The sequence below is a fragment of the Opisthocomus hoazin genome, chromosome 20 (genome assembly GCF_030867145.1).
Source record: "Opisthocomus hoazin isolate bOpiHoa1 chromosome 20, bOpiHoa1.hap1, whole genome shotgun sequence".
Lineage (NCBI taxonomy): Eukaryota > Metazoa > Chordata > Aves > Opisthocomiformes > Opisthocomidae > Opisthocomus > Opisthocomus hoazin.
Window position 1 is genome coordinate 5316776 of NC_134433.1, and position 22613 is coordinate 5339388.

At 48.3% G+C, this 22613-nt stretch overlaps 1 protein-coding gene across 8 annotated transcripts in view; it reads right to left on the minus strand.

Moving 5' to 3' along the window:
• TSPOAP1 (TSPO associated protein 1) overlaps positions 1-22613 on the minus strand; it is a 71684-nt gene that overhangs the window by 17966 nt on the left and 31105 nt on the right. For 6 of the 8 annotated variants that reach the window (XM_075440476.1, XM_075440477.1, XM_075440483.1 and 3 more), the window contains 12 exons: positions 22429-22533; positions 22019-22069; positions 15828-16011; positions 15266-15486; positions 12828-12937; positions 11587-11696; positions 9331-10146; positions 8644-8795; positions 7229-7822; positions 5108-5410; positions 4634-4819; positions 308-1435 (listed from right to left, as the gene is read on the minus strand). In XM_075440476.1, the coding sequence (XP_075296591.1) occupies positions 308-1435; positions 4634-4819; positions 5108-5410; positions 7229-7822; positions 8644-8795; positions 9331-10146; positions 11587-11696; positions 12828-12937; positions 15266-15486; positions 15828-16011; positions 22019-22069; positions 22429-22533 (3960 nt within the window). The remainder of the gene's footprint in view (positions 1-307; positions 1436-4633; positions 4820-5107; positions 5411-7228; positions 7823-8643; positions 8796-9330; positions 10147-11586; positions 11697-12827; positions 12938-15265; positions 15487-15827; positions 16012-22018; positions 22070-22428; positions 22534-22613) is intronic. The other 2 variants (XM_075440480.1, XM_075440479.1) reach the window with 2 other exon arrangements.

Here is a 22613-nt window from a genome sequence, read left to right on the forward strand (position 1 = left end):
TCACCAGGGGTTTTCATTTGAGTGCCACAGCCTCCTGCCATGGGGAGGAAGACCCAGTGCGAAAAGGAATACTGCATCGGTGACACTCGGTCAGTTAGCAGGAAAAGCAGAAGCAGCTAATACAAGAAAAGCCACGGAGCAGCACAGAACTACAGAATCTCTCAGGTATTCTTCCAGACAATCCTAGAGGAGGGTCCTTTCTCTGGACAACACTGAACAAAGCAAGATACAGGCAGGCCAGGGAAGCAGAGGGAAGCTAACGCCACTGCAAGCTGCTTCAAAGCCAGAATAGGAAAAGTCACCCAACCCTTTTGTGCAAGGAGGTGCTACGTATCCCCTTCGAAGGATGTTCGAGCCTCCTTCTCCAGCCAGGTGACTTACAGTCCAGCTCCCAGCCCTGCTCCTCAGAACCGCTCTCACATCTCAGTGCTTCCTTCTCCCGGCAGAAGAATCGCAGGTGCCGGCTCGGAGACCCAGCCCACTCCATACCCTGCTCTTCCATCATCTCCAGCCTGGTCAGGTCCCTTCTGTCATCTGTGTGGGCAACCTTGGATTGACTGGTGCAATCGCTCCAGTCCCCCTGACAGCTCTGGGACCCTTCTGGCCACAGCCTGCTCTCAGGGGGGGATGCACAGGTCGAATCCTGATCATCTTCAGAGTCATATTCAATGTCTATTTCCAGGCTCCTGGGGCTGGAGCAGCGTGTTGCCGTCACAGCAGGTTCTGCAAACCCTGACACCACTGCTTTCGGGTGGTTTTTTCGTAAGCTGCCTTGTCTGGCACGACTGTACATATCGAACCCCTCCTTACCACCAGCACTGCTCACAATGTTCAGCTCTTCCCTGAGGCTAGGAGCTCTGTACAACCCGCCTCCCATCTGGCTGCTGCTGCCCAGCAGACGACTGCAGTGCTCTGTTGAATCGTTCTGTCTCTTCCTACCCATCTCAGGCCGACTCCGGATCTTCTCTCGATAATTATTTCCCTTCTTCTTGCTCCAAGCGGGACTTGCCCCAGTCCCAGACTTCAGATCGTTCTCCTGGTAGCTCCAGTTCCAGTTTGCCTTCTTCTGACTCCAGGCCAGCTGGGCAAAGGCAGGACTCGCATGGTCAGCATCCCCTCTGCTCTCCCTAACACCACGCTCCTCTCGTGGAGTCTGAGCGGACAGATCTGTGGAGTTATTACTCCCATCTGCCTTTAGAAATGGCTCCTTGACGTTGAGCTGCTTCTCTGTCCTTCCTGCATGGTACGTAAGCGTTTCCAAGGAGTCTTGAGGGTCTGCCTTTTTCTCCATAACACACTTCTCATCCTCATCTTCATCCTCATCTTCAGTCACTTCAGGGATGCTAAACAACTTCTTGCTGTGGTTCTTCTGAAGCGGGAGCTCTAGTATCCTCTCCAGAATCTCCTCATCGCTGTCAGTATCACAAAGATCCATCTGTACCCAGCCCCCAAGAAAAGCCACAGCCAGGACAAGCAAAGAAAAAAAGAGAGGAAATAAACATTAAAAAGAGAGACAAAGTTACAGCTGATTCCCTCCCAGCACAGCAGTATGGAGCGGCGACTGTGGTCTGCAGCGAAGCAAGGGTAGGGAGCAAGAGCACGCAATGGGTCTTCTGGCAAAAGACAATCAGATGAACTAGCAATGCAGCGGAAAGCGAGGAAGGCCAATGCATGGAAGAGCTCCCTCCCAGGCTCTGCCTCTGCACACACAACTAAGAGCAGCACCTTTCATCCCGCCCACTTGATTCCCCGCAGCTTCAGCATCCCCAGCCTGGGACGATGGGGCAGGAGAGGCACAGCTCCTCCACGGCTGCTCACCACACGTTGGAGCTCCGCAGGGATGAGTCTCACAGCCTGCACTCACACCAGGACCCACAGTCCTCCCTCACCTCTCTGTCCTCGGACTGGAACAGAAGGAAGCAAACCTGTGCAGCAAGACACCCCTTGGAGATGCTGCTGCTACGGGAGGTCCTTCCCTAGGCCCTTCCCATCATCTGCCAAGGTCCTGCTCTACAGCAGCTCACCGTCTGCAAATTCAGGTGAACAGAGCTGCCATCAACACACAGCAAAACCCTTCACCTCAAAGGGGTCACACAGACTTTCATTTCACTTGCAGCTGGGTAAGAGCCTACCGGGTTACGTAAGACTTTTGGGAAAACACTGCTGAATTTTAAAATTTGTCTAGGACCATCTGTAGAATTTCTGTTTTGCCTCTTGCTACATTTATACTGAAATAAGGAGGTAGAATCCCAGATGCACAGTGTAATTTAGGCTGGAAGATACCCTCTGGAGGTCTCTTCTTCAACTTCCCTGATAATTTATATCAAGACATGTTCTAAATACATTTCTAAATAGTTTACAAAACATATGTAGCTATTGATGTTTTAAGCTACAGGCATGAGCAGGCCCATAGAGATAATGAAAAACTGAACCACAGGGGTGAACAAAAAGACAGTTGTAAGCTGCCTATTGATTATTCCAACCTCCATAACTTTTTCCAAGCAAAAGTTGGTCTTGAATTACATTCAGAATTGGTTGAAGGGGCCTCCAGAGGTCTCCAGTTCTATCCTCTACTTGCAGCAGGACTGTTGCCAACAGCAAAGCAGTGTCTTTGCGTACCTGAGGCTTGACAACATCACAGCTCAGAGATCCCTCACCTCCCTGGGGACCTGTCCCAAGGCTGTCCCACCCGTCCGGGGAAGAAGTTTGTACTCATCTCCAGCATGAACCTCCCAAACAGCAGCCCATGACTGCTGCCTCTTTTCATATCATCTGCCACGAACAAGACGACCTTGGCTCTCACATCCTTTTAAATGTCCTTCAAACACTTGTAGGCAGCTACCAGACCTCCCACTAGCCTCCTCTTCGCCAGACCAAACAAGCTCAGCTTCGTCAAACTTCCTTCACACGACATGCGCTCTAGGCTCCTGCCTTGTCAGCAGCAGTTAGGAATACACAGGATTTATAAACACAACCACAAACCAAGTCCAGGAATACTTATTTTAGCTGTTTACAAAGTTGTCGGTTTTGCTTTTGAGTTTTAATAGAATAAACGGTTTTAGACGTTAAACAAGTTATTTGCAGTTAAGTATTTTTAAAGGAGCACCCCTCCATTCTTTCATCCCCAAATCCTGAAAGAGTTGGCTGAGGAGTCCTGAGATAACCCAAAATGTTACTAAACACACAGAACCCCAGAAAACAGCCCTACTGAGACCTGGCCTGCTTCAGTCACCATCTTCCTTTGCTCTGCAAGGCCGTGTTGGGAGCTCTGTGCCCTAAGCTTCCTGCCCCGATGCCCTCTTCCACATTCAGCATCTTCCCATGCTCACACCTTCAACTTGTCACTGCCAGAACAGAAAATCACTTTACCAGGTCAAGAAGCACCAGTTCGCTCAACTCAACAGGATGCGCATGGGGTTTTGGTGTTTCTTTTTCAGGAATAAAAACCCCAAACAACAAACACTCAGGCCTAGAAAGCATCCAGGAAAAAGAGACAAAGAGCTGAGTTCTTGACTGTTCTTATTTCCTCTTGTCTCCTTCCAGGGCAACTGTTTTTCTTCCTGTTTTTCCAGTGCAATCCCAACAACTGCAAGCCCTTTCACCAGCTGCTTCCCAGGCTCTCCTGGGGCTGCCGACACGCTGCACTGCCGGCGCAAGCTCCCCACCTGGGAAGCAGAACCCCCTGCAGAAGGGGAAAAGGAGCAGCAGCAAATATACGCCAGCATCATTCCACTGCCTGCTACTGCTCCCCTAATGCTCACCAGAGCCATCCCGGCTGCGCTGCAGGCTGGCAGCCACACAGGTCAGCATCAACAAACCACAAATGTTCTTTGGGTACACACGAAAAAATGAGGGTACTTTCTTGCTATACATCACATTTCCTGCAAATCCTTCTCAATTCTCAGTCATTCAGCCTCAGTGCTTTCCCTCCTGCACATTCATCTCAACTGCTGTGATTTGTATGATTATATACCACTTTCCAGCCCTGCAGTTTTAAGCACATTACCTGTCACAGATGTCTCGTAACACGCTAACTAGCTTTAACCGTTTGAACTGGTAACATGAATTAACACCATCACTCACAGTTCAGCTCCGTCAGCATTTCCTCACTTGCAACATCTGAGCTGCCAAGCCACGGCTCCGCTCCTACAAGCCATCCGTTCCTACAGGGAGCACCAAGGCCTAAGCAAAACAATCTGCGCTAAGTTATTCACATTCAGGAGTGCCTGCAGGACTGAGGCCAAAATATGACATGCCTGTTTTGCCTTGGGAGGGAAGCTGCGTTGGTACAGCATCTACAGATTCCTGTGTGTTCACTGTTTGTATCTATATTAAGAACTTGATCAATAGGATTGATTTTTAACCCTGGGTTCTAAAGTTCACATTACAGCGTGTGTTTTTCCAACTAATTAAACCCTGGGTACATTCATCACACACAAACACTCTTCCCTCTCACAGACAGCTTGCATTTTTACTAGCTTAAGACAACCCTGGGAGTAAAAGCAGAGCAGGCAGGAACTTAGCCAAGCACTGCTGGGAGCGCTGGGCTCAGACCGGCACCTCCTCCTGCAAGCTGATGGCATGGGATGGCTGCACTGGTGCTCCCCGCAAGCACTACTCCGCTGCAGGTTACCTTTTCCCCGTTCTCCCGGTAACACGGCTCTCTCTGGTCCCATTTCTTCTCTTCCAGAGCTTCTGAAGACAGTTCATCCTCCTCCTCCTCCTCCTCTTCCAAAATATCTGAAAGGTCAGAACTGCGGTTGTGCTCAGCAAAAAGCGTCAGCTGTCGTCTTCCCATTTCAGACATTTTTTCTTCTTGCTATTGAAAAGCAGAACAGATTTCCTCAGTCCTCTCAGGCACTCTGTTTCAGCAAGAAAGTAGCACTTTATCTTTCTCTAGTACACACACAGCTGAAGTGGGGCAGGAAATCAACTGGGCAGCACCCAAGGCAGAAATTGGCACATGTGTACACACACACACACGGACACACCGGCAGACACATGTGACAGCCTGCAGAACAGTACTGCATGCTTGTAAAACCTAGGGGTGTCAAACACAATCCACACAGCTCCATGGGCAGACACATTCAAGCAAGGTTAAACAAACCTCTCTTTTCACTCTGGACACTTCTTTCATCACCTCCTTGTCAGGGGACAACCTCAGGAACTCCTGGCAGCTGCTCCCAGCCGCGCTTGCATCTCGGAAGGTGCCCTCCGTCCCCTCGGCCTGGCTGGGGGAGCACAGAGGCTCCGAGCTCAAGTGCTTCTCCTTTGCCTCTTTCTCTCTTTCAGCACTGGGACCTTTTGGCGGCTCTTCCATGGAGCATGCATGGCAGGTCTCCATACGTATCTTCAGACTACTGTCAGACGGGCTTTCCGGCTCTGGCGCTTTGGTTACAGATGGCTCCACCTGGGAAACAAACCAAAAGAGGTCCTCACAAACAGGGAAACCCTGGGGGAGATACCACACAACACCTGTGCACCCAAAGGGGGCCCTTACCACCCCAAACTCTCTGACACAAACACCATGCGTTCTGCGCTGTTGGCATACAAACATTTTGTCAGGCAATTTGCAGCTGGGAAGGTTGGCCAGCCCTGGAACAAACCCCTCCCTGCCATGAGCTGCACGCAGGGACACGGTCTTTCCACTGCTGCAGCTCTGGTCAGCACACGTGGCTCGTGTAAGCCACAGAAGTGTACTGACAGTAACTAGCAAGAAGAAGCAGAGCCCAAGCTATACAACAAGGTCATTTTCCACTGTCATCTGCCAGAGGAATGTCCTACACACCAGCCTGGAGGTGAGGACACTATCCCAGCACTTTTAGGAGCTGGTAAGGGCTGTGAAGAAAAGGAGAATTAATGAAGAAGAAGATACACAGAGTACAACCACACAGACTCATGGTCAGGTCACCTGGCTGGATTACAGAAATTATAAATTTTTCTTCTATTTTCCAGTCAGTTCAGTCTGGAGTTTAAGAAAACCTCTGGGAGATGGGAGAGGTGGAACCCCAGGAATGAGGACAGTAAGGCAGGCAGGCCTTCATCAATCAAACCCTTCTCTAACCCTCGCTCTAAAATAAGGCAGCCTGCGCTGTATTGTGCAACGGAGCACAACCCTGTCCTTACGTACTAGGCACACTTTGAAAATATTTACAGGATCAGATGCCTAAGGAGTTTTAGACACCGCAGTGCCTAGTTTCTGAATGCCCCCTGTGCTCAGACAAAAGCCAGACAGGTCTAGATCTCATGTTTAAGCTGACAGCTAGGATCCTTCTGCTCTGTTTCTCCTTGTTGACAGCCAAACGAAGACACACGTCTTGAGCAAGAAGGATGATTTCCATCCTGGAAGCACCCACATTGCTTCACTGACTACAAAGCAGACAAGGTGACCCACCCATGTGTAGCCATCTACATGTTGGCAAATGAATCACAAGAATTGCCCAGAGGTACTGTGAGCAGCAAACCAGGGGCTGAAGAATGATGCTTGAAATTTTGGACTCAACATCTTGATTCCTCTGTGTGTTTGCCCAGCCTTTGGTCTTGGGCCCAGACAGCTGCTGATGCTCCAGCAATTATGAGAAGACTTTCCCACTTTTGTCTAACTGAGCCTTTGCAAGCTCACACTGCCAAGCTTAATAAAGTCATGCTGAATTTAACAGTCTGAAGCACTCCCCCGAGTCCCTGATGTAAAGGTCAGAATAGGAAAAAGGACCTTCTTCCTGATGTAACACCTCACACACCAACAGAACCCACTTCCCTCTTGTCACAGAGCGAGCGCCTTAAAGACCATCTACCTGTTTTCTTATGGGGTTCTCAGACATCCTCACCACTGTCTTAAAATAAGCCCTGAAGGCACTCACCCACCCGACAGGATTCCAAATACCCAACCCCATCACAGCTTGCCAGTTTGTCTGAGACACAGCTGCCAGACTAACACTGACACCGTCATCAGTAGAAACATCCTTTTCACCTTCTATCTCTGACGAATCCTTGCTTTCCTGACTCTATTCCTGATCTGCTTGCACGCACGCGATCAAGTGGCGAGCTTCGTCTGCTCCTCCAGGCACCCAACAGCACCCAGTGCTCCCTGCTGGTTTGCCAACCACTGGATGATGGCCTGAAGGCAACAGTGCATCACAGAAAGATGCTCAGTGGCATTTCGTTCCATTCCCCAAAACAATCCACTCCCCAGCACACGTGGTACTGGGCAGGAGGTGTAAGCACTTACCTGCACCTCCGTCCCCTCGCCCAGGCCTTGCAACTCTGCTTCCCCCGAAGGGACGGGCTCTGCGCCCTCGCCGGGGAGCACTGCGCTGTCAGCTTGCTGAGGAGGCACAGTCAGGCATTTCTTGTCTTGTGCAGCGTCAGATCCCTCTGGGGAAGTGCCTAAAACCTGCACCAAGGAAGCACTGGGAGAGGAGAGGTGCTGCGGGGAAGGGGCTTTCTCTGGCAGGCATCGCGCTGAGCTGTCGTGGCTGGAGGAGAGATCAGTCAATTTGGCATCCGAGCGATCAGTGGGAACTTTTTGTCGAAGCAGGAGCGCAGCCGTGTGGTGCGTGGGTTGGCTGCGTGCAGGCAGAGAGCCCCTGGGCTCTCCACGGGGCAGTCTAGAGGTAAAAGTGGTAGAAACAGCAGAATACGAAGGGGAAGAGCGACGAGAGGCTCGCAGCAAGACTGAGGAAATCTGGGCTGGAACTGAATCCACCGACTCCCCGTATAGAGACATCGTTCTCACAGAAACCTCCCGGCACACCTGGAACATCTGGAGTTGGGACAAGTCCACCAGGACACTCCCAGCTGTCGGAGAAGTAACTTCTATTGCCTGCAAGCAACAAAACAGGGAGCAATTATTTACTGTGCACAGCTCAGCCCTTCTGAGAACAACAATTCCCGAACCCAAAGTTAACGACTATGCCCACAGCTCTTGGCAGCAGACACGCAGGATTCCCACCCTTCCGCACAATAACAGGGAACAGAATGAACAGTCAGGAGAAACTGTTGTCACAACCATTTGAGAAAATGGCTAGTCTATAAAATAAGACTACATTCCCTCCTACTCCAGGTTTTAACTCTCCTAGTTCCCTACGCTTTAAAACGCCTTCTTTTGGCCTCCCTTTCACCCACCTTTCCAGACTCCTCCTTTTTTTGACCTGTGTAGAGGGAAAAGCATTTCCATCATAAAAGAGGAATCTCTCAACACAACACTGCTCTGTTTTGCACTGTGCTCCACAGCTGTGGCTCGCCTCTCCCACAGCCAACAGCATGACACCACGTGTGCAGAAGACCACAGGCCACTTTTAATACAGAATATCCTCGGAGGTTCTGTACCAGTATACGTACTGGGCCCTGGGTTGTTTATACACCTCTCCCTTCACCTATTCCTGATTTAAGAAATGGCCAGAGAACTACACCTCGCTCCTCATAGTCCAGAGGCAAGCCCCAGGTGGTGGCAAGGTTGTGTACTTCTTTCTGGCCATGCCCTGTGGACTCCCTGCTCATTGAGCTCATTGCTTCCCCGTGGATCAAGCTAGTGCTCAGGGTGAGACACAGCAGGCGAACACTAATTGTCCTGTTTTGCTAGCGAAGGGTCCTGCCACAGAAACTTCCCAGCTTAGTCAGCCTGGCCCAGCATCAGCACGATACCTTCTGTCCGTCCGCATACACAGCGTAACCGGTAACTCGAACTCCATTGGAAGATCCTTCGGCATCAATGGTGACAGGTAACCAGCTGATAACGAGGATACCTGGTGAGGGACCAGCTTCTACCTGGACATCCAAAGGAGCATCAGGTGTGCCTGCGAGAGACCAAACAGATTTTCCTCTTGCTTACCCCACTACAACGTAAAGCTAAACTAAACCCTGGTTAGAATCAAAGAGAAAACTCTTGACACCAGACTTGCCACTGCAGAACCGCACTAGAACAGCCAGGCTAGTCTTGGGAAATGGTAGACAGAACCAGAGAAAATAAGGCGCTCTTGTTCTGTGAAAGCTTTAATGCACAGAAAACAGAACTTTGCAGAAGTAGCTGAGGCCAAGATGCAGCAACCGTTAGAGCAAAGTCATAGCAAACCAAATCTCCCATGCCCTGAGAGGCATGCTGCTCAAATCAGCAAGGGGGATGTCTTCCCAGAGCAAATGAAAACAGAAGAGATAATAAATTTTTAAAATAAAGGAACAAAAACATTAAGACAAAACAGGACAGCATCTCAGGCTTTGGGACCTAACAAACCTTGGTTCCCTTCGCCCCAGGGCTTCTTAGCAACGTAACGACAGAGCGCACTGCTCCAAGCACGCCATGCACAGCGGCAGTGGACATGACTGCTCGGATACCTGCTAGCGGGGTAGTGAAGTGTATCACGGCCGAGTTCTGCTCCTGCCCCTCTGGGGCCTCTTCCCAAGGTGTCTGCAAGGGCCGGGCCTCCAGCTTGGCCACATACTGAGTGCTCGGCTGCAGGTTGCGGAAGGCGTACCAGTAGACCCCGGGTTTTGTTATGTCACGTTCCTCCCCATTGAGATAGACTGCGTGGTTGTAACTGCTGTTGCAGGGAAGCCACACGACCTCTGCTGACGTGGCAGTGACGCTTCTGACTTTCAGCATAGTCGGTGCCACACAAAGCTCTTGCCCCACGCAGAAAGTGCATCGCAGTTTATCAGAACTGCCTTGCTCTGTCACACTCTGCACGGACACACGATAAGCCTTTGTCTTTAAATCCAGCTTTTCGATCACGGCTTTGGTCTGAAAGCCACTCTTCACATTTTGACGTAGCTCTTCATCCACATAGATGTTGTAGCTTTGTATGTCTGGGCAGCCAGCTGGCAAAAGTGGTGGTTCCCAGCCTACAACTATGCTTCTGGCAAGCTGCTTGATCAAAGTCAATTTTCGTGGGTAAGGCACTGCTGTATGACTAACAGGTTCCTCCTGGTCTCCTTCTGCTCTACTGGCCAACGGACTGATGCTACTCTCTTCAATGGAGAAATCACTCTTATCTCCACTGCTGGTGCTTGCACTGACAAAACTTTTCTCCTGGTATGAACTATGGGTGAGATCATTCAGCTCCGAAGGCAGAAACGTCATGAGGTCATCATCTGAAACTCGCTCAACAAAATTGGAGGGGACCAGCCCTCGCCGGCCATCCATCAGCTCCCCTAAACAAAAAACAGGAAACCTGTTACCACTGCGCCTACCGTTCAGCCTTCCAACCCATCTGTGAAGACAACGTAACAACGTCTAAGCTAGGTTGTAACTGCACTGCAGCCAGGAATGAAAAAGAAACCTCTGGGAGGTTATTCCTGGCAAGGTTTCCTGCCTTTCCTAAGGCTGCCCTAGTGAGATCCCAATGGCCACAGCAGAAAGACTCCCTGCTCCACACATTCCAGAGCCAACTAACTAGCAAGTTGCTTTGTGTAATTAGCTTAAGGGTTTTTCCTTCTTCATTATCCTATTGTTCCTCATCACAGCTCTTTCACTAACTTTTTTCCTAGCCTTCCCAAACTAGGCAGATTGATGATTACATGTCTTCTCCCAGCCATACAGCTTTGGGTTTTGTAGTACTTCCTCAGGAAAGTCCATCTTTCCAGCTCTGTATTCAGCTCTGGCCTTCTTTTTAGTTCCCTCCTTTGTTACGCTAGCTTCTGTAATAAAGATGTCCCAAAGGGACCCACGGGGACGACTGATACCACAGCACTCTTGGTACGTGCAAGCACCGTCAAATCACAGTCAAATGAGCAGTGCGTAGGGACTGCACTCGCTTTCCCCTTTCAAACTCTACCTACAGCAAATCAACCGAAAGCAGGGAAAGCAGAAAATGTTAGTAAAGAATAACCTTTTTATTCTTTAGACAATAAACAAACAAACAAATAAACAAATACATGAGAAGCTTGGAAATAGAAAGAATGAAAGAAAGAGCCAGAACAAAGAGCAAGCAGTGCAACATGGCATGCATTTGCCTCAGCTCTTGCAAAGCACCTCAGTAAATCTGGATCCTTCATCTCACTAAGTAAGCCAGCTCCACAAAGAAACTTCATTCCCAATTTAGAGTCCACAATTCCTGGTTTCAATTCCGTCTGCCTATCAGTCAGCCAGGATCATGTTGTCAAAGATGCCGAAAGAGAAACACGCTGTACGACACCAACCAGGACAATGCCTGCAGTCTGGCTGCTCAGCCTCTACCCTGCTCCGCCAAACGAGCAAGAGGTAATGGAGACCCTCACCTGCCTGCAGCCTCTGGCTCACTCTGCGGCCACGGCAAAGGGGGAAACAGACCACCTGCAGCAGGTGCCCAGGGCTGAACATGTTCGCCTCCATGGCTAGGGAAGAACCATATGGGCATGAAACCTGGAGCTCTGCTGCAAGCAGTGGTAAAATTCCCACCGAAATCACTAGACTGGGATTTCATGCTTTAGAATTAATCATGACGTAAATTTTTCAACAGAATCTGCTCTTTCCTCTTATAAACTAACTTTGGGCAGAAAATCCTTCTCTTGAGGTTTCAAGATTCACTAAATTCCTCTTTATCTTTTAAAAATAAAAGAAAGCGATAAACTCTCCACAGCAGTTTGGTCATATTTCATTCTACTAAAACACACCTTCAAAGAAGCCATCTTCATCCATGTCTCCATAGATGTAAATATATTCTCCAGCAGTCAGCGGAAGCTCTGCCTCCGGATTTTCGTTCGGTCCATCAAAAGGATTGTAGCTGAAATATTTACAACACGAGGTCTTACTTTGTACAGGAACTCTCACAGCAACACATTCAGCCTGCGGTGTGAGACAGCTGACAATTTGCGGGGACTGCATTCAGTTTTTGCCAGCAGCAAATTCCACAGACAAAGGCCAACGCTCTAGTTTGGAGTTTTACATGTAACTAATAACGTGTTGCTCCATGTTCAAAGAGCAGCTAGGAATCATTTTCTGAGTAGCAGAACAGATGTCTTCCGACGTCTGAAGGAACGGATCAGAGTGACTCAAGCAAGTGTTTAAAAGCAGATGTGAATTCCCTGAGTGCCTCCTGTGTTTCCGAGTGTACCAAGCAGGTTCCAAAGCAGACATCCTTAAATTCACCTGCACTCCTAACTATTTCATGTAGATAGCTCTCTACATGTCATGCACTTAGTAGTTTGGAAAAAAAACAAAATGGGGCATCAAATATGCCCCAAACATTTAAGGTACGCTTGACCAGTCATACAACTGTCATGGACAAGCACAGCACAGAATCTCAAAAATCTCATGTTTAAAACCCTAAGCATGAGCTGATTTGTGCAAGAAGAAATTTACATGAGCAAAGAAAAGGTTTCTAGCCTTTTTCTTCATAATATCAGTTGGATATAATTATCCTCAGTTGGATACTGCAACTGTTATCAGAAAAATTTGGGTTCATTCTGTGCTTTTTTTTTTCCATCTAAAATTACAACCTGAATGATTTTGGTCAAAAACTTCAGTTCAGGATTTCCAGGCTGAAATTTTCTTAATTGCTGGAATAAGATTTTCTTAGAGAAAATTTCTTGAACTATTTTTGAGAAATCAGACATTTCAAGGACTGTATCAATTCAAACTCAATTTTCCATCCAACACCATATTACAAAAACAAAAAATTCCCACAGTGCTTCTCAATGAATAACACGGGGCTGCTTATGTTTTTGTTAAGCGAAGCTCATTGGCTTTGCTTGTGCAGGAAATAACAGGTCTCATGAGATCCCATGGAGAGGTAAGATACATGGTCTAAGCGAATACCCAGCCCTACGTGTGGTGAATCCTAGAGCAGAGTGTGAAGCAGGCAACTTTGAGACAGCCCGTCTAACCTCAGAGCCCACAAGAAATGACCCAGTACCTGTATCGAGCTAAGAACACCTGGAGCTTTGCAGGGCCTTGGCTGCCTGGCTCTGGCATTAGAGAGATGCTGTCGACATCCAGTTCTTCCATCTCACTTGCAGTGTCCACCTAAAATTAAAGATGAAGGATATGATATGGCCCAAAACAGAGTAAAGGAACACTCAAAGGGTTCAAACATCAGTGAACAAGTCTTCTAAGCTCATGTGGGGGGCCAGCACCATCTGAAGAATGACTTTTAAGGTGAAGAAGTAGCAATAAGAGGCAACAGCTCCAAGTTGCAACTTCAGGGGTTCCAGTCAGACACTAGGAAAAACTTCTTGCCCAGGTGGGTGCTGCAACTCTGGGAGAAGTTTCTGCTGAGGTGGGAGATCTCCATTCTTGAAGAACTTAGAGCCTCAGTTAGGCAAAGCCATGGTGACACTGACCTGGCATTGGTGACAGTCCCACTTGACTAGGAGATTGGACTAGAGACTCTGGAGGTCCCTTCCACCCTACCTATCCATCATTCACTATATTCACTTCTTGCTTCCCCTAAATGGTAGTCGTCCATGCGCGCAACATAAATGGTAACCTGAACACAGGAGACCTTCTAGCTCTAGTGCATGTCTAAGTCTCTAAGCGCTTTTGTTCAGGCAGTTCCCCCCCAGCACCTGTAAATACTTCCATAATGTTCATGTACTTTCAGAACATTAGACAGAGCTTTGGTTGGAACTGGTTGGGCCATCTAGTGCAGACAGCCGGCTCTGGTAACAGCCAGCAGCACATGCTGAAGGAAAGCGTACAAGAGACAGGGCAAGCACGATACTCATCTTCCTGGTACAGCCTCTAGCTTTCCAGCAATCAGCTACTTCGGGGCTTTCTAAGCTGGAGGCTGCACCCCAGATGCCTTTGGTGGCTACTGACCAAAGCACCTTTGAGAAATTTGTCTCAGTCCTTTTGATCCCATTGACATCTTGGAATTTTACATCCAGTGGCAAGGAGGCATGTAACGCAACTGTGTTTTCCGAAGCAATGCACTTCCCTTGTGTGTGTTCAAAACGGTGCCAATGAACCAATTCAAGCTGCCTTGTTAAAGCAGACCTCCAGGCACATGTATTATTGATGAAGACCCACCACAGGCACCAGAATGCAAAGCAGGTATTTTTTCTAGTACGTGAATTGCCACAGTTAATCTTTGAAAGAGTTCAGAGCACCTTTACAAGTTAGCGTACTCCTTGCAATGCAGTCTTGAACCATGTCCTAGGGTAACAAACACCTGCACCCCGTAACACCCCACGGTAGAGCCACATGGAGCAGTTTTTAGTAGCCTGGCTAACACTCTGGAGTGTTCCCACCATCATGCGCTGCTGAAGCCAAATGCTCTAACCGCTGGCTCTTTTCCAACAATCCCACACTGACCTCTGTAGGCACTATTGGCCTGATCTCTCCATTGAGGCATGGTGGCTTCCAAGCTTTCCTGAACTAAAAAAAAGGATTTTTCCCCACTACAGAATTGACAGTAGTCACATACCTGTTCTTCCCCAGGTGTGACCTTCACTTTGTCTCTGAACATGACAGCTTCTCAGAGCTCTTACACAGTGGTGGACACTGCCTGCCACAGCAGCACCCTTTTGTTAGTGTCCTGGCCTCGGTAGCTCAGGACTTCAGTGCTCTCCATGTGTACAACAAGGCACTCCACATGGCCTCGAAGGTTTCAGCACTCAGGAAACATCAGTGGACCAAAACAGCAAAAGCTGCCTCCCATGCCATCACACCCAGCCCCACTCACAGCACTGCTTTACCCTAAATGGTCAGATCGAGTGATGTAAAGCAGAGAGTATGAAAAACTGCTTAAGTGAACCCTACAATAACATGTAGGAGCTCCTGGGGAGGAGAACCAACAACCACCTACAAGATCTTGGTGAGACAAACAAGCAAAGTATATTAATTCCATTTCTCTGTTACTCAGCATCTTCTAATGGTTTCTTTCACCAAGTAAAATTTCAATACCTAAAAGCACCAGCAAAGAAGTTTGAGCCCCTCGTCCACACCTCAAGGCCAAAAATAGTCTGGGCACTGTTCCTCAGCATGTTAAGAACAACATTTTGTAGCCTTTGAGTGTTTTAGCAATAGCTGAGATGTCACAAGGAAGCTTAGCAAGAGCTTTCCCACACTTCCCACCAACCGACCTCCCCACCCGACTCCTTCTCCAAGCTCCCAGCACTGTGTCTAGCCAATTGCTTCCTTCGTGGAGCACAGCAGTATGTTCACAGGAGCATGACAGACATGGGCATCCAAGGTCTTTTCAATTTTTTCATACAGCTTTTCTCTTGGTTTTCCCCCATTTTCTTCAGGCAGCCAGGAGGGAACAAATGCAAGATTACTGGTGCTCTCAGCAATGCATTTCTTCCCTTGCAGCTAGAAAGGCCCAGCCGCAGAGGTGAATCCCACACTGACCTCTGGAGTTGGGCAGGATTTTGGACTGTTCTGCATGGATTCTGATTTTGAAGAGTTTGACTGAGATTCCACTTTCTTGGCTTGTTTCTGAGAACTGGTAGCAGCAACTGGGGCACCAACAGTGGCATCAGGTGCCCGCTGTGATGACTCCAACTCATTGGTTTCTTCATTGTGACCCTTCTTTGCGCTCTGGAGAGTGAGCAATCCAGGAACAGTCGATTCTGCAATAAAATAATCTGTCCATTACTTTTAGCCACAGGCAGAATACAAGATCAGCAGTGAACATTGCAGTGAGCAAACATCCTCTAGAGCAGCTCAAGTCTCTAAAACTACGATTCATTTAACAGTGAAACAGCCTGGACACCCTGGGCTCTCTCTGGTCAGAGCAATGCCAAGTCCTCCTCATGACTACAAAATCAACCACAGGTACTTACAAGAGAACGAGATGGAGACAGAGATCACAAAAGTTAACTACACATTTGCACTGTTTCCTTTACACCTTTCAGTTTACACAAATAACAACTCATTTGCCAAAGCACTCGCAGGCATCTCCAGCAATTACCCTTCTCCCAGGGGGGCTGTGGAGTAGAGCTGCACAGAGCAAGCGGAAGCTCAGAAGTCACCAGCGTAGAGGTGAGAAGGTCGATTTTTCCTGTTTGAAGCCGGAATTGTTTGAGTTCCTGAGACAGGAGGCTGAATTGCTCTGTTTGACTGCGACACTGGTCTTCCAGATCTTTCACCCGGGCCTGACAGGAGAGACACAAGATGAGGCACAAACCCGTATCAACCAGTGAGGCTCCAAACAGCACTGGCCTTTGCTGCATCTTTTCAGTGGGTCTCAGACTCCAGGAACCTAAAGGTGTGCCCTGCCCAGGAATGGTCAATAGGAACCGGCAGCTCCGCACCTCTGGTACCTCTGAAAACCTGAGACTCAGCATCTGTCAGGAGACTGCAAGCTCATTATCCCTGAAATGCTGGGTTTGAACTTCAATATCCTATCCAAGCCCTGCACAAGACCAGATGAGATAAGCAAAGATCAGTAAGTCTTAGAAAGACTGAAAAGGTTTTGCATGTTTATTGGATCATTAATATCACGTCTCCAAAAGGAATTGCTCTCCCCATGCTCTATCTCATCCATTACTCCAGAGGGTCCAGCAAGCTCCCAAAACCTTACCCTAGCCTCCCCACCATTCTGGGCAGGACTCCTGATTGTCCCTCCAAGCTCTAGGAAGAGCAGAGAGCATCAGCACCCCGTCCCACCCTGCAGAACGTTCCCTTGACGCGAGCAGCCCACACGCTTTGCCACCAGGTCCTGCAGGGACGACTCGCTCCAGGAAAACGCATGCTGCGTGCAAGAAAGCTACATCGCGGCACGATGAGATGCAGGGGATCCTTGGGGAAATACCATGAAGAAGGAAGGACACATTCCTACTAGAGAACTATTTGTTTGTACTTTCTAGTATTCTCTTTCTACCATCTCTAGATATTCCCCTTCCAGAGTATTGCTGAGTCCTGGCTGTCCTTACACATCCCCACATACTCCCTAGGTGTGGGCATACCAACTCCCAGGAGAACACAACTGCTCCTTTGCCTCTTCTCACTCTTCCACTGTGCAACAGCTTACTCCCTACACAGATACCCTGTGCAGACTCTGCTCATACACTTCAGGTAATACGTAAACAAAAAGCACTAACACTGGATGGGAATATATTATCTAATCAGCAGTTCTTCAACTGAGTTAATGCAGAAAATATTTAATTTGGCGTTACTGCATCTGGCTGAGGTGCACGCTCTGCCTTGCAGGAGATGACATTTGTTCTTTTTTGTCTTTGGGCTGAGATCACACCAGGCTATGTAGTCACTCATCTCGCCATTCTGCGTAGGTGAGATGCATCAAAACAGATGACTGCATTGTGCTCTTCAAAATTTTCCATTCTGCAAAAAGTTTTTGAACTGTCTTTTTCTCCTTTCAACTCAGAAAAAAGCAAAATCATGCCTTGAAATATTTTGCGAGACAGAAAGTCTGACTTTAAAGACAGCTCTAAAAATAACACATCTGACCTACAAAAAAGCTTTCTTTCTGGTCTCAGAGTACTGCAAAAATCTTTCTAGCCCACTCCCTACCAACTTCTGAGTGTGCATGCGTTTTTATTTTACTGTGGCATATCTGTTTGAAACACATCAGTTTATCACTTGTTCCCTTCACAATTAGCCAGGAGCTCTCAGCCTTTCCGGGAAGCCTGGTGAAGTCTCTGAAGCCTGGCAAGAAGCAACTGTCTCTGAACTGAAAGAGAGTATCAGACACCATGAGCAACTTCCAGAAGCATCTGCATTCTCCACTTGCTCAGAGTCAACTCCCTGTTCACCAGGTCACTCTGTGCAGGACTCCTCTGTAACCAGAAGGGTTTGAATTTACTTACAGTTAAGGTTTTTCACATAAATGCTACTCCCCTATGCATTACATCTTAATAGAGAAAAGAAACCATGGACCAACCAAAACAGTTGCACTGGATCAAAGTAGGGCTTCCTCTAGACCACCCCTGTCCCCGATCCACTTTGGGATGCAGTCTACATCAAGAGACAGGTACTGAACGACTGCAGCACCAGAGAGGGTTTTCCCATCTTGTCTGGAGACCAAAGTCAGCAGATGCATACTGTGTTTAATAGCACCATAGTAGTACCTTGGTTCTGTAAATTTATTAATCATAGTTTAATCCACCTATACTGCGGGCCAAGTCAATAGCCTGGATAACCCACAGTTTAATTCTGAGATATCCGATTACTCGGGTGTCTTTAGATCTTGTGTTATCCAAAACAACGTGCAAACATCCCTTACGTGTTCCTGCCACATCATACCCAACGCGTACTTCCAGCGAACTACCTGCAGAGGTTCACACACAGCTGGGCAAGCAGCAAGTTTCCAGGGCAGTGCTAGGAGCCAGGGGAATAAGGAACAGGAGGCGTTGGACACAGCCAGGAGCTTCAGAGAACCAGGAGGAATCAAGCCCCAGACACAGAAGAGAGAGAAGACTTTTGTGTCTATGCCCAGCCCGAACGGGAGAGAAAGAGGAGCCACACACCAACAGCGACTGAGTAGCGTGATCACCAGAAGAGGCTGCAAGAGCAGGGAGCAGAGGTCAGTGGGGTCATTCTAACCACCAAGTCAGGAACTTACTCTGATCTTCCACACCAAGCTAGACTGAAGCACCACCAGCTCAGCTCTGTCCTCTTAGACACTCTCCTTGGCTGCTCTGTTACACTTCTCCTACAGATGACGTTCCCCATTCAGATGCCCCTTCTTAGCTTTCTCTGTATCTTCTGCTATATGTTTCTGAGATCAGAGAATAACGATTTTGCTAGAAGGGAACTCTACAGGTCTGCAGTCCAAACTCCTGCTCAAAGCAGGGCTAACGCCAAAGGGATTAAAGTAGCATCCAGAACTCCACACGGATGTGGGTGCCACTTCTACAGGATGTGGGCAAACCCTAATAATGTCCCTGGGCTGTTCCCAAGTCCTTTCCTAAAACCTCCCAACACCATACTTGCCTTTTTCACCAACTTTGGAATTAGGCTGACATTCTAATTAAAAGCACCCTTCCTCAGTCATTGCATTCCCTGCCACAACAGGCAATTCGGAGCCGACCGCCGCGCACGTTTGGTCACGGCTGCGTCTCCCCCAGGGACATGCCTTCACCTGGTCAGCGTTACCTGTGGTTTCACCTCCCCCTGACTCACGGGATCTTCTCACAGCTCTGTGCAGTCAGATCTGAAGGCGACTGTTGAAAGCAGCTTTCTATCAGCTACAAACCCCATCACTTCCACACCAGCCTTCTTCCCAAACCATTTGTGAATAGGCCAGCCAGCACAGCTCCCAGACTATAACTTCGTTTCTATCTCTTCTGTGAAAACTATTCTTCCCAAACTCTGCTTCCCATCTTCCAACCAATTACACAGCCAGCAGGATCTGTCTTTTTCTCCACGGCACTGTCATTTGCAATTGTGTGGCCACCGCTTTTGGGAAGGAAACACTTCACTCTTGGACTGCAAGTAGTTCCCAAAAGACCTTCAAATGTATGTGACACGTGGAGAAGGCGCATGGTTGGACAAATCTGAAAATCTGGAAATGCCAAAAAAACAAAGCTTCTAATTCTAATTGGTCGAGAAAGCAACGCACTTAAGCAGGAAAGCAGCTGCTCCATCAAAACTCATAGTGGTAGGTCCTTTAATTGCATTTATTTCTTGGAGGTGACACTCTTGCAATCTTTTCCAGAGTATAGTTAAAACAAGAATATCAAGCAACTGTCAAAGTCAGGACAGAGGAGAAAAATGTCCTGTCTAACAGGATTATAGTAGTACCTGCATGCAATCCAAAGTACTCTGGTAGCAATAAGAAAAGCAAAAAGAGATATAAAACTACATCAGCAGTTACACTAGCCAAAAATCAAAATTCATCAAAGATAACCCACCCCTCAGTTTGAATGAAATTATTTTCTCACTGACTCACGAGTGGCTGCCTTGTTCCATACTGAGATTCCCACAAGCATCTGCTCGCTACACAACAGCCAAATCCCACATACCAAATGCGTGAACAGGATAACCACGAACTGTTCGAGGGCCTCCAAATCACAATGTGCTTTGACCCAAATCACAACCTGCTTCGGGTGCGAGTGCTAAAATTTAAGTCCTCTTTTCCCAGCACATTGCAACCCCCCACAAAACCAACAGCGTGGACACTTTGTGTCCAGACATCTCCCCGGGTCTGAGACCAAGCAGTGCCGGAACCGCTGCTGAACTCCTTCATTCCCATGACCATAGCCCTCAAGGTCTTCTTTCTAAGCTGAGACAGTCCTTCTGTCCACGGCATCTCTGCACGCGGAAACCACCCCATACACCTCTGCTCACCCCCCTCACTTCCTTCTCACACAACTCCAGAACAGCTGAGGCTGGAAGGCAGCTCTGGAGATCCCCTAGCCCAACTCCCTCGTTGTTTTGTCTAACTGAGTTTTGAACACCTCCAAGGAGGGAGACTCCACTTACAACGATCATGTGACCGAACTCTTCCAACGGGGAAATGGACCACACTCCTTCTTCACCAATATTACAACAAAAAGCAAACCAAAAACATGTAAAAATGAAAATACACAGTGTAGGCATCCCAAACCCCCTAATTTTGCCCTACGCTGATGTTCTAGAACAACTATGATTACCATTAAGTTGTTTAAATGACTGTTGCTCCACATTAAACTAGCTTTTAGTGACAACTTGTCTTTCTTTGGTCCACCTGATGTCACTGACTTATAAGGCATCTCTGTACCAGTAGCATGAAAGCAAGAATATTTAACTGCTGAGGCCCTCTGCAACAGAACACAACCAGCCTCTCAAACACAGAACAAAATGACTGCCCCCTTCTTCCTTTGCACAGGCAGATATCTAGTTTAAACCTAAACAGTTTCTCCAGTCTTTCAATGAATTAGTTCAGAAAAGATCTAGCAAGCGTCAAACCTCCCTTCGCTTAATTGCTGCTAAGAGGCCAGCTGAACACCAGCTGACATAAGAGCAGCTCGGATCCCATCTCCGCAGCTGAAAGCAGATGTCCCAGAAAGGACGTGGCAGTGGGGTAACACATAACGTCACTTCCCCACCACACCCACCCAGCCTGCAACAACTTCAGCCCCGTTCAGTAGGAGCCCAGCACTCTCAGGTTCTACAGTTCAGACACAGGTCAGCCCCCCTTCAAAGGAGATGCTGTTTGCAGCCACGGAGCAGACACTTACCACCTCGCTCTGCTCTCCTGGGCTTCCAGCAGCCCCAGAGCTGCTGCACAGCAGTGGACACAGGCAGTTCAGCCTGCCACCTCAGACTGTATGTCACCACTACAGAGAGGGCCACGGCCTCACCAGCACGAGCTCTCACTCTCCAGGGGTTGTGCAGCGAGGCATTCTGCTTGGTCTCAGATGATTTAGTACTCCAAAAACCTTAGTGGACTGAGAGAGCAGAAGCTGCCCCATTTGCCATCACACATCACACCTAACCCAACTCTCTGGCAGCCACTAAATCACCACTGCAAGTTTCAGGGCGTGGTGCTTTGCCTTTGCAGATCCAGAAATCCACAGCCAAGGTTTTCCTCAAGGCCATCCTGATAAACACTTGAGATAACGCAAATCAAAACCAAAGCAGTGCTCATCACATCTGCCAGGCTGCACCGCTAAGCTGTGGGCCACCACGGCAAAGCGTGTTCTGTGTGGATGTCAGAGCACTCGCACAGCTGGTCCCAGCCTAGCAGAGGGGACAACGGAGCTGCCTCAAACCTCACCTCTCGCTATGCTCAGGCAAAGGCCATGTTTCTGCTTTTTTCCCCCTAATAAAAAGCATAGAGCACATATACACAAAAGAAATTTCAAATCACAAGGACACAAGTGTTCTTCCTCCCTGCATATAATCCTGGAAAATGGAGCAGGCAGATCTGAGGCTGGTTAACGAACGCATCCCTGAAAGAGTGGTTGGGCACAATCTGAATGAAGTAACTTATCTGAGGACTGAGGCCGGATTTAATCCCCAAAAACTCTGACCCCAGAGACTACTCAGCCAGCACAACCGGTGCTTGTGCACAGCAGCAACATGCTACGTCCGATCAAGTCATTAAAGCATTTTGTTCAAGAGCCAACAAAACCCAGGGCATCAAGACAGCTGACATTAAAAACAAAAGACACCAAATCAGCAGCCAATAATCCATCTTGTTTTCTTCTGTCTTACCTCTAGAAGCTGTACTGCTCCTTCATGTTCTCTTTTTGCCTCTGCCTGCGCCTAGGAAGAAATAAGAACTGGTGTAAATAAGCAAGCAGCTCACCTAAGTTCACTACTACTATCATCACCATCTCGACAGACCAGCATAGATGTAAAACACTGTACAGACTGAAAGTACCTCTGGTCTTTGGACAAACAGTGGTGAGAGATCAGAACTGCCATTGATGAGAAAAGCCCTTCACTTTGCTCAGGTGCCCGAGCTCACCTAGATGCAGACACTCTTCCCTGATCTACTTTATCCTGTAAACTCACATGTGCCTCCTCCACACACCACACTTCCAAGGGAACAAGGTGCAGGAGTCCCACCACTTTCCAGGGATTCAGAGAGTAAAATGTCCATTCTCTCACACACTGCATACCTGCTGCAGCCGTCGGACCTCCTCTTGCTTCTCCTGCAGGACTAGCAGCGCTTCCTTGTGCTCGACTTCCAGCTGCTGCCTTCGCTCAGCCACATTTCTCATGTGCTGCAGAGCAATTCACAGACAGCTGAAGGGTGACGTTACTGAAATACTCTCCTGCGTCCTATCATGGGCCATGAAGTCAA